General features: G+C 46.4%; 1 protein-coding gene across 7 annotated transcripts in view; it reads left to right on the top strand.

Moving 5' to 3' along the window:
* Positions 1–12,274, top strand: part of MEGF11 (multiple EGF like domains 11) — a 345,431-nt gene that overhangs the window by 284,950 nt on the left and 48,207 nt on the right. For all 7 annotated transcript variants that reach the window (XM_083411873.1, XM_083411869.1, XM_083411871.1 and 4 more), the window contains one exon: positions 6,508–6,636. In XM_083411873.1, coding sequence (XP_083267999.1) covers positions 6,508–6,636 — 129 coding nt within the window. The remainder of the gene's footprint in view (positions 1–6,507; positions 6,637–12,274) is intronic.

Raw genomic sequence — 12,274 nt, 5'->3', positions numbered from 1 at the left:
GCTAACTCGGTGCAAATATTGCTGTTTTCAAAATGCAGCTATTATTGCAGGTGCTTTACTTTTTCGCTAAGTAGAAATATTATTTAGAGCTAAGCAGAGAGGAAGAAAACTCCTCTCTGTGCTAGCAGCCCTAAAGAGAGAGCATTTGCAGAGGGTTGTCCTATGGCCCATACCTGTGTCTTGGGTCACACCTCCTCGATCCATTTTCTTGGGGAGGGAGAAAACAAGAGAGAAGGGGAAAGGACCCATCTAAATGGTGTATGTGAGTAAAGGGGGAAGGGAACAATACCTTGGATTGGAAGATGGGCCCTGCCTTATACTATGGGGTCAAATGGTTTCTGGGCTCTTGAAAAATTGATGGCCACAGGGTGGTCCAAAGGGATGTCGTGGTTCGCCAGCCATCTTCCAGCAGACCACCTAATTCCTGCTGCTGGCTGATAGGATTGTAGCAGGGATTTCACCTCCTCTTCTTTTATTTATTGATTTTAAAATATTTATTTCCTAGGGCAGCTCAGAATATGAAATTTAAAACAAGTTATTGCAACAGTAGCAAAACAAAGTAAACAAGTAAAACTACATGAATCGGGGCTGCAAATTTTAATCGATTAACCGGTGAGATCAGTCAGCCTTAAAACGTTTTAAATCAACTGAATAGGCACCCCTGAGATACATGCGGAAATAATGTTTAGAAGCGCTAATAAAAACTGTCAGCGGCAAGCAACATCTTCAGTGGGTCTTTCTCCTTTTTCCCTCTTGGCCGTAGGTGGAATCCCTTTCCTACGATGATGCCTCACAACAACAAGAGCACATCATCTTAGAAACAAAGGAAATGGGTTTTCTTGCTTTATAAATACACTGTTTACCTGTATTTATGCGAGTATAGGGTTGCATCCATTGCTAGCCCCACTTAAGAGTAGACGCATTCAAGTTAACAGGCATGACTAACTTCGATTGATTCCTTTCAGTCTACTATACTCTGAGTAGCACTTAGCTGGATGCAACCTTGCAGTGAAAGATTCATCAGCCAGAACATATACGATTAATTGATCTACAGTGATACCTTGGGTTACGAACTTAATTTGTTCTGGAGGTCCATTCTTAACCAGAAACCGTTCTTAACCTGAGGTGCGCTTTTGCTAATGGGGCCTCCTACTGCCGCCACTGCATGATTTCCATTCTCATCCTGGGGCAAAGTTCTCAACCCAAGATTCTACTTCCAGGTTAGCAAACCCAAAGTGTTTGTAACCCAAAGTGTTTGTAACCTGAGGTACCACTGTATTAGGATTTGCAGCACTGAAAAAAACCCCAGTCCTGAGTAAACATAAGGCTGGCCAGCAGTAACACCAGCAGCATCCAGAGCAGTATCTTGCAGGGTCCAAGCTAGCAGAGTTCACAAGAAGAGCCAGGTGAGAAGCAAGAGCAGAGCAGTCAGTGGTCCCTTTTGGCACAGGCAGGAAGGAAATCCATTAACAGACAGGGCACAGGGCTATTCATAGACATTGTTCCAGCAGAGCTTTCCAGAGCAGTCAATATTGACCCCTGTGAATTGATGGGGCTGTGAGCCGGGGGGGGGGGGACATTGAAGAGGGCCTGGGGGGTGGAAAAGAAATTTGCAAGGTATAATGCAAAAAGAATTAATGAGGAAATGCGAGTATCAAAAAAAAAGTGCATGGGCATGTAGAATGCACCTCCCTTATCAGGGAAGAACCTCTTTCTTGAATAAGACGATTCCACAATACAGCAGGATTCTCAGATTGTGTTGCTTTACCACTACAATATTGTACAGTGGTACCTCGGGTTACAGATGCTTCAGGTTACAGACTCCGCTAACCAAATCCTGGGCCTAAAGTTCTTAAGGGCCTGGTAAATGTAAAGGTACCCCTGACCATTAGGTCTAGTCGCGGACGACTCTGGGGTTGCGCGCCCATCCTGCTCTATAGGCCGTGGGAGCCGGCGTTTGTCCTCAGACAGCTTCCGGGTCATGTGGCCAGCATGACTAAGGCGCTTCTGGTGAACCAGAGCAGCGCACGGAAACGCCGTTTACCTTCCCGCTGGAGCGGTACCTATTTATCTACTTGCACGTCGTCCTTTCAAACTGCTAGATGGGCAGGAGCTGAACAACGGGAGCTCATCCCATCGTGGGGATTCAAACTGCCGACCTTCCAATCAGCAAGCCCTAGGCTCTGTGGTTTAGACCACAGCACCACCCGCATCCCACTAAGGGCCTTGTACACTAATACAGAAACCTTGAACCTGGCCCAGTAGTGTATAGGCAGCCAGTGCAGATTTTGAACACTGGAGTTGACTATATATTGATTTATCTTGATAGAGGGCTTGCCCACACTTCCACTTCTCCCATGCCTAAAAAGCACATGTCTGAGCAGTTTTCTGCTTTTCCTGTGCTTTCTAGGCATGGGTCCGAGCAATTTTTTGTTTGCCCCACCACTTTCCCTGGGAAAACTTGCTCTTTAGCACTGAATCAGTGCAAACATCAATTGAGGTTTGTTCCAATTCAGCTATAAAGATTGAGATTTCCCAGCGGAAAGCAGCAGGAAGAGAGGAAGTCTGGATGCACCCTTAGTTCCGTTTACATTCCTAAGAATTTGGGTTGTGGTCAATGACAACTTTATAAGCTCAACAAGGGGGGGTCATTGAACCCTAATCTGGATTTATGCAATGGGAGGCCAAAGCCAAGCTAAGGATCCCCTACCATTAATAGGAATACAAGCAGCTTGGATTGATAACGAATTATAGCTGCCAGAAAACAGCTGATATCTCAGCAGGGGTTTAGAGTAGTCCCCCTTCAGAGCTCTAATAACTAATTAACATGGCAATTACATCCTTGTATTCCTAATACAGAAAGCATTATTACCCTTTTCTGTATTCAAAATGTCTCAGATCCATTTAACTATTGTTTGTGCGTAATGCATGCAGCTTCAGTGAAGATTTTAATAGGCTCTAAGAAGGGTAAACAACTCACTTTTGAAAATGGTTCTAGTGGGTTGTTTTCCCCCTTCATGGTTCAGAGAATCTTGGAAAATGAAGATATATAGTAAACATTTTACAGGCAAATATACCTCACAATACCATATATATCCCATTATATGATTGAGTTGATTTGTTTTCCAAATTGCTTAGCCTTTGACTTCATAGGTAATGAAATGTGCAACAGTGTTTTGTTCATCTGAGCCGACTTGCATCAGAACCAAACCAACCAAACTACCAGGTTCTGGACTACCAGTTCCCAATGCACTCTGGGTTGCTGTTTTTTTACCAGCCAGAAGGGCATTGCAGTTCATGTCAGTCTAATGACAGCATTTGCATGTCGTGGTCAACACTATTTATTATATTTATTTATCCCATGTATAAATCATCACCTATGAAACCTCTCAAAGTGACTGATGATAATAACGTCAACAATTTAAATAATCTAATATGTCAGAACTATTCAAATCCAATGCAGATAACAGACTGGGTTTTTTAAAAAAAAAATCCACTTAGAAAGTTTGTTGAAGGAAAACTATAGGTCATGGTTTAGTGTGAACGCAGAAAGGAGCAACAAAGCCACATTCCCTATTTTAGTGTTACATCCAAACTGAGGACTGTGTCTGTTTTGCTCCAAACAGGGGAGAAATTCGACTCAGTTCACATTTAAAGCTGAATTTCTCAAATTTGCACTTTCTGAAAGGAGCCTGCGAATGGAAAAGCTTCCATCCTCCAGAATTTGCCTGTATTTGAATTTTGCTGGTATTTGGTTTACCATGATGTGCAAACTGGGCTATTGTCAAGTCAGCAGCAAGTCAGTTTGCTATCATAAAATGATGTGTGGATATTGAGTACAGATCCATATGAAACAGATCATCCATTCTCGGTTAACCCATCAAAAGCCAATTGTGCCTCTGCACTTGTGCCTCTGTTTTTAAAAAGAAAGAAAGTTAATGTTTATTATTAAGAATAATCAACAAATGAATTGGGAATAGAAAGGAAGGAGATAAGAGAAGAAAGCTGTTTTGGCAGGAAGAAGTAAATGTAAAATGACCAGAGAGGACAGATGAAAGAAACTGGCACTTAAGGGGGTAGGGATGGGAATAAGGTCCATGCTAAGTATGAAAGGAGAATGAGAGAAATGAGAGGAGATGGCTAACAAAAAATACTTTGAGAGGCTTGTGGAGATGGGAAGCGGGAAACATCAGAGGAATAATCGTCCTCACTTAGAGCCTCTGGGTCAACAAATTCAGCCTGAAATGGGGAGGCTGTGTCACAAAACCGCCAGAGCAAACACCTTGAGGAATGCTGACCTATGAAACTCTTTGCCACAAGGAAACTGCTGTGAAGGGGGTGGGGGGAAACAGCCATTTCTGAATATGTATTGGATATTCATAGAAAGCGATGCCAATAAATGTCAGCTGACCGTGCCAAACTCCGACTCTGTCAGTGCCACCATTTTGTGACTGGGCGTGGGGTGGCCTTTTTAATTTTCAGCTGCCTTAAGTGGGCCCCGGCAGTAGAAAGATTGAGAAACCCTGTCTGGGAGTATATGTGATTTCCCAGCAACCCAACTTCTGTGACTCTGTCGCAGTCCGATAAGGGCCGTATAACATCATCGCCTTCTTTTTATTTTATGTAAATTGGCTTTCTAAAACCAGGCTGTTGGGAACGTCCTCTTGATGGGATTATGTTTCTGCCAAGGATGCCTGTCACTGAATCCATCTTTCCCCCCCCCTCGATAACAAAATTGTGTTATAATATTGCTGAGATCTGTTAGAACAATGGGTCTGTGCATGAGGGAAGACAGGTGGACAGATTGTTTCGGTGTTTCGTCCTTTCTCTCTAGTGTGAATATTTCTCCCTTCTCTTCCCGCCTGCTACGTTTTCTCTCATTTCAGTGAGAAAACTGTTCCGTTTAGCATTTAACTTCAAAGTCAACTTTATCTACTCTGGGAGGGAGATAAGTGTGTTTTGAGACTGTATGTGATTGTCTTCCGGCCTATTCTTACCGTCCCTGTCATGGCGGGAGTTGGAACTGGCAGATGATTCCCAGCTCCAGATTTTAATCTCGGACTGAAGCGCTTTGGGAATAGATTGAGGTCATCTCCCGTGAATGTGAATCAGGAAGCATGAATTGTCAAAATGCTAAAGTAGGGAAATAATGCCAAAACAAAAACAAAATACCTCTCCCTATTTGCAAGGATATGAGTCCAGTTATGTTTGTGTGCCTTTCGTTGCACTGATGGACTGGGTGAGCTGGTTTTATCTGTTTAGTGAGCGTGGTTATAAGATGCCTGCTTTTGTCAGGGAGAGAATCCAGCAGCCAATAAGAACAATTTGACAATGCTTCCATTGTCATGCTAGAAAACAGGGACTACGTACTGGTTTTCCATCAGTATTCTGTAGTTATGTCGGAACCTAAGGATATAACTTGTCTGTATAGAAGAGTTTAATTCAATACCCTCAAGACCTGCTACGGTTACAGCGTTCCTTCACCAACCTGGGGCACGCTGTATGTTTTAGACTAGTCAAGGCTGCGATGGCTGGTGCTAATTGGAGTTGAATTCCAAAACATCTGCAGGGCACCAGATTGGCTTTAGAATAAAATTAAAGGGTTTTTTCCTCCCCTGTCTTATGGACTAAGCAGTGCTAGGTGAAAAACTTAATACTGATGCTCTCCCTCCCTCTCTCTCTCTCTCTCTCTCTCTCTCTCTCTCTCTGTGTGTGTGTGTGTGTGTGTTTTCTTTTGAAATGACATGTGTCCTAATCAATGGATGGATTTACAGTGGTACATCGGGTTACATACGCTTCAGGTTACATACGCTTCAGGTTACAGACTCCGCTAACTCAGAAATATTACCTTGGGTTAAGAATTTTGCTTCAGGATGAGAACAGAAATCGTGCTCCAGCGTTGCGGCGGCAGTGGGAGGCCCCCTTAGCTAAAGTGGTGCTTCAGGTTAAGAACAGGTTCAGGTTAAGAACGGACCTCCGGAACGAATTAAGTACTTAACCCGAGGTACCACTGTATTTCATCCATCTGTAGATGGATGGATTTCTATGGATATATACTTATTGAAAGCTATGCATAGCAACCTGTGGCCACAGAGGGGAATAGGCATCCTTTTTGTCACCAGAAAACTCATTCAATGGGTCTCAGTTTAGCATTGTGATTTGTGTTTCACGATGTGTTACCAGAATCTCACTAGCCACCTGGCCATGTGCCTCCTTGGCTTCAGCAGCTGAACCACATCTTTTACCTTCAGGGCATTCTCTCTACACACATACACACACGCACACACCACAGTCCAGTGACCAATAATGAAGCTCAGTGAGACTCAAGACAAGGTTATCTTTGGGTCAGTGTGTCTGGCTGTTAACTAGAACATTGGTGGTATGAGTCCACCCTGGGATGGCTGTGGGCAGGATTCTTGCATTGCAGCGGGTTGGACTAGATGAGCCTTGGCATCCCTTCCAACTCTACAATCCTATGATTCTGTGTGCATTTCTGTTTCTATACAGTGTGTCCAAGCGGAAGATATGGGAAGGATTGTGCCGAAGTGTGTCTGTGCACGAACAACGGGACATGTAACCCCCTGGATGGGTCTTGCCAGTGCTACCCTGGTTGGATAGGCAAAGACTGTTCCCAGAGTAAGGAGCACTTTCTTTTTCTGTCTTTCATAGCAATAGGTCTGCCTTATTTTCATGTGAAAAACACATTTGCTTGTCCTTTACCCTGATTTGCGGTATAGCCATCATGAGACGGAGCAGAACTAGAAAAGATCTATCTGCACAGTTTGCAGTCCTGCGGGAGAAACCCCCTTTTCACAGTCTCACCTCCACGGATAGCAAAGAGGGTGGGCCGTCCCAAGGGCTTGATCTCTGGCAGCACCCCATCTCTGAAATGCCCTCCTGGGGAAAAACCAGATGACCCCCTTCCTTGAACATTTGAATACATTTTTTTGGTCATCCAGGCTTTTGGAACTGTCATTTTTTAAGGTATATTTAACATAGTTTTATCAGATTTTATGTTGAGCCATCATAGGCACTCTTCAGGAAGGAAAGGTGAGATAATAAAATATTTGAATGGGGCAAAAAGGGGAAGGGGAAGAATCCAGAAGCATAAAGAGTCTCGTGTAATCAGTGACATAAAAAACATTGTTGGAGAAAGGCAGATTGGAACAAATGAGCCTTCAAGAAGTGCCTGTATTGAAGGGGCCTTTCATAGGTGTGAGAAGGGAGGTCCACAAATATGGAGCCACCATCAAGAAGGCCCTATTCCTTGTGTTCACAAATCTAATATACCATATTTGTGGGCAGTCTATATCTGATCTTATAAGTAGACCAGGTTTGTACAGACAAAGCTGAGTGTCCTTTAGATAAGCCAGCACCATTTAGGGCTAACACCAGTTCTCAGCTGTCACAGTGAAACCCTTTATCCTTGTCTCTTTGCATCTCTGTCATTGGTTTGGGAAAACATGGTTCATTCTGTGTAAAGTCTCAAATAGTAACGGATGGCTCTTTGTCCAGTTAATAGCCATTAATCAAATCAAAATGAAACCTCCAGGATAGCCCAGGTAAGGAAGCAGCCCTAGTTCAGAATAGTAAATTCAACAACAAAGATTTAAAAAACACTTATGCACAAACCTATCTACTAGGAACTCTGTCCCTGAACCAACCTTGCTACAAGGTTTTGTACTTAGTATTCTTGTTTGTTTGCATAGGTGAATTTGTACTGAACTGCAAAGCAAATGCACCCATTTCTTTGGTTAGAGCAGGCTTTGCCAACCTGGAACCCTCCAGTTGTTTTGATCTGGAGGGCACTGAGTTGGCGAAGGCTGTGCTAAAGGAAGGTCTGTTCATTCTTTTCAACACTTTCTTTTAGAAATCATTAAGTGATCAACAATTCTGTGTCGCAAGGTCCATATGGCTGAGAAAATTAGAGAGATGAGATATTCCTATTACACATAATTTAGTTGTTAAAATCAGTGCTTTCTGGAAGGACGTGTGGTGACTTCTCTGAAATTGCCTAGGTAGAAGATTGACATTTGAGGATCCAAAAACTGGCATTTCCCTAATGAATCCTTAATTGGAGGCGGATCATCTCTGGGAAGACCCAGCCTGTCGTTCAGAAATGTTACTTCATATTCACAGTGCAATGAAGGTATTAGACAGCACTTGCAGTAAAACATATTAAACCTCCAGTGATAAAGGAGGGATCGGATAAAAACAGACAGCTGTAATTTTGCTTTTATTGTGCTTCTTCCGCAGGCCAAATATTTCTGTCACTCAAAACAGAAATTAGGAAGCCTGTCAATTTCAAATATAGTTCATTATATTTAGAAAGTAATTGGGAAACTGCTGTTCACTTCTGCTTGACTTCAGGTGATGGGCGCACATTTTCTTTTTCTCTTTTTTCCCCTTAAAAAGTGATTGTGGCTACACATGACAACTGCCTTCAACAAAAGCCACAATTCTTGCTGGATTCCTTGCGTATTTACTTAAATTTCCAGAAGAGCGCAGCGGCGAACATTTCTCCTGCCTCTTTCCTTCCTTTCCTTTTTTGTAAACATCCTCCATTAATTAATGAGAAAAGAAATTCAATTCAAGAATAAGGATCAAAGGCGAAAGAATATCTGGTTTATTCTCATGGGTGGGTTGCAGGGTCTGTGATGTGCCTACCCGTAATTTTGCCGAGGGTGTTTGTGAACAGGGAAGCACCGTTCTCCATTCTGCTCTCTCACAAGCAGCACTGTTTGTGGTTCGAGGACCCCCAACCCCCGTGAGGTGGAAATAAACACACAAGGACGCGTGGTATAAGGTTTATGGGCATGGAAAAGGCCACAACTTTATTGGTTACTGCAATGCAAAGGTATTGGCTTAGGCATTGGATGACCACAGCAGAGGGGTTGAATCATCAGGAGGGTAGGCGGAGCCAGTTGATGCCTATCCAACTATAGGCTCACCCCTGATGTCACCGGGGTCGTGCCATGGCCTCCAGGCAAGCAGGCATCGGACAGAATACACGACCGCCGGATTCCTTTAACGGAATACCCAAATCGAAGGCGTAGGCGATGGCCACACCTAGCCTTCCCACACAGCATAACACCCAAATCCAATGCCTAACCTACCCACCAATACCACAAAAGTTGTGACGATTGCTACGAGGTAGGCGAAAAAACCTATAGGCCTAATGCCAACAGGAAAAACTCCTACCAGGCCCCCAGACAACCGGGCGACCAACCTAAGGTCCATAGCAAGGCCAGAAGAAAACTTGAGCCCTGAGCTAGAGGGAGTGGAGGGTGGGTGACTCTCGAAGCAGCGACGTAGAAAGAGGCTGAGGAGGGGGCCGGCCCCAGCATATATACTAAGGTCAAGCCCTCCCCCTCTACGGGCGGCTCCAGGTGGGAGCCGCCTCCTGGGCGTGAGGCACCGGCCAGGTGAGCCGGAAGAAGCAGGGGCTCCCGCCCCTGCGTGGGCGGGGTTGGGGCTCCCGTCCACAACCACTCCCCTCCCTTCTGAGGAGAGTCTTTGTGGTTCGAGGACCCCCAACCCCCGTGAGGTGGAAATAAACACACAAGGACGCGTGGTATAAGGTTTATGGGCATGGAAAAGGCCACAACTTTATTGGTTACTGCAATGCAAAGGTATTGGCTTAGGCATTGGATGACCACAGCAGAGGGGTTGAATCATCAGGAGGGTAGGCGGAGCCAGTTGATGCCTATCCAACTATAGGCTCACCCCTGATGTCACCGGGGTCGTGCCATGGCCTCCAGGCAAGCAGGCATCGGACAGAATACACGACCGCCGGATTCCTTTAACGGAATACCCAAATCGAAGGCGTAGGCGATGGCCACACCTAGCCTTCCCACACAGCATAACACCCAAATCCAATGCCTAACCGCCACCCGAGCCGAAAAGGCTCGCCGCCAATACCCTCAAAGCCGTAACCAATCCCTAACACTCCTGATTACGCTGTCCAACCATAAGTCATTCCCCTTATCCGTGAGGTGAACCCCGTCATCCCGGTATAAGGCGCCATCGCCAATCCGGATGCTGTCATGACTGATAACTTGGCCATACAAAAAGCGCACCCAGCGGGACACGGCCCGGTTCAGGACTTTCCTGGATCTTTCAATGGCCATACAATTCTGCGCACCGCGCCAAACAGTTCTTTTCAGGAGGGATGACCAAAACAACGTCGTTCCGGGGCACAAAGCCGCAATTTCATCGATATCAGTCCTTATGGCCCAAGATAAGTCCACGCTTTTCCTGCTCACAAGATCATTCTCGCCCAACTGAATGATCAGAATGTCGGGCGGGCCGAATGCTGCCACCTTCGCCCTCAGCATGGGCATAAGCTCCTGCCAGAGCATGCCTCTTCTGGCGTACAATATACACGTACTCCTGGATGCAAGCCCAGGTTGGCGGTGAGGCCCCGGCTGACAGCCCTCTTGTGGGCCCAGTGGACAATACTGTGGCCACAAATCCACACGGTCTTCCTGAAAGCCACTATGAAAATGAAGGAGAGAGAAAAAGGGTAAGCGGGGGGTCTGGAAGTAGACACGATTTAACGTAAATAAGTTTTATAAGCATTAGACTTCCAACGGCCCATCTCCTTAATCCTATCAGCTGGTAGGCCCAAGCAGGCGGCTGTTGTGGCGGCGCCGATCCTGAACGAATGCGCCGCGTAATCCCGTGAGGGTAAACCGCAAGCGTCAATGGCCTTGCGGAGCACCCTTGAAAACTGGTGTCTTAACAGAGGAGATCCGTCCTCGTGGCATAGAAGTGGACCGGGACCGGGAGGGCGCAGGCGGAGGAAAACGCCTGGTATCCTTGACCGGGCATGGCCCGGGCTCCGCTGATGCTGTAAGCTTTATTAGGACCCCCCTGCCAGCCTGATCCGTCCTTGACTGACGTATCCGGACTGTCATGCCTGCCTCAGACAAGTGGACGTCCTCCATCAGGAGCCCGCGCATAGACCCATTTCCAGCTGCCTCAACCACCCCCTCGCCCACCCGGAGGGCGCCGAAAAAGGCGATGGCAAAGGCCGCTGAAAAGAGTCTGGCCTCGAACTTGGACCAACAAACCGACCTTAGCTTTTCCGTATCTGGCAGAGCAGCCCATATGAGATTGGTTTGCGGCCCCTAGCTCTGGACGGTTGCGATCAACCCCATCCCTCTATTGCTCTACGAACTAGAAAGTCACAGCAAGGGTCAGAGGCCAATGTCGCTTTGGCGAAAAAACTGATGGCGGCCGTATGTATTTTAAAGGTTTTAGATGCTCGCCCCAAGTCGTCCAGGTGGGCTAAGTATTCTAAGACGTCATCAGTGGTGGGTGGCACGCTAGCAGGTTGCCCGGATACCCTGACCCTAAAGCCCAGGAAATCGCACCAGGCCTTCTTGTAGGACCTAAGAGTGGAAGGCGCGATAGACGCTAATACTCCCTTGATCACTTTGCGTCTCCAACGCTCCACAGGTGCTCCGGAAAGGGTTTGGGCAACAGTTGAGCTCCAGGTGCTAGCGACCAGAAGTGGGACATCTGAAATCGAGATAAAGCATCAGCAATGTTATTATCTACTCCGGGTACAAATTTGGCTGAAAAGACTATATTATACTCAAGACACCGGAGGACGAAAGATCGCAGGAGGGCGGAAACCCTTGCCGTTTTTGATGATTGCCTCGCCAAGATTTTTACCACTGCCTGATTGTCAGATCTGAAGCACACCCGGCGATTTCGGAACTCCTCTGTCCAGATGTGTACCGCTACTGCTATAGGGAAGAACTCGAGAAAAGTAAGGTCACGAGTGATGGCGGTACCCTGCCAGCTCGCCAGCCACTGCTGAGCGCACCGACCCCTGAAATACATGCTGAAGCCTAAGGATCCTGCTGCGTCGGATTGGACCTGGAAGTCTGAGGACAGATTAATAACATCCTGCCACAAGGAGACCCCATTGTAGCGCTCCAGAAACATAGCCCAAACCTCCAAGTCTGACTTGATTGACTTGGGAAGTCGGATCCTCTGATGCGGGTACTTGAGGCCCGCTGATAGTCTGGCCAGCCGAGCGCAGAAGGGGCGCCCTGGGGAAAACCACCCTACAGGTCCTGCACCAAGGCCGAAAAGGCCTCCAGCAGTGAGGCGCATTCCCCGGAGCCGGACCTCCCCACGAAGAGAAAGTCGTCCAAATAGTGCGTAACCCCAATGGAATTTGTTTTAAATCTTAAGGCCCAATCCAAAAAGGTGCTAAATGTTTCGAAAGCCGAACAGGCTACAGAGCAGCCCATTGGCA

The sequence above is a fragment of the Podarcis tiliguerta genome (genome assembly GCF_965153285.1).
Source record: "Podarcis tiliguerta genome assembly, chromosome: 14".
In the NCBI taxonomy this organism is placed as follows: Eukaryota; Metazoa; Chordata; class Lepidosauria; order Squamata; family Lacertidae; genus Podarcis; species Podarcis tiliguerta.
This window is presented reverse-complemented; position numbering and strand designations above follow the sequence as displayed.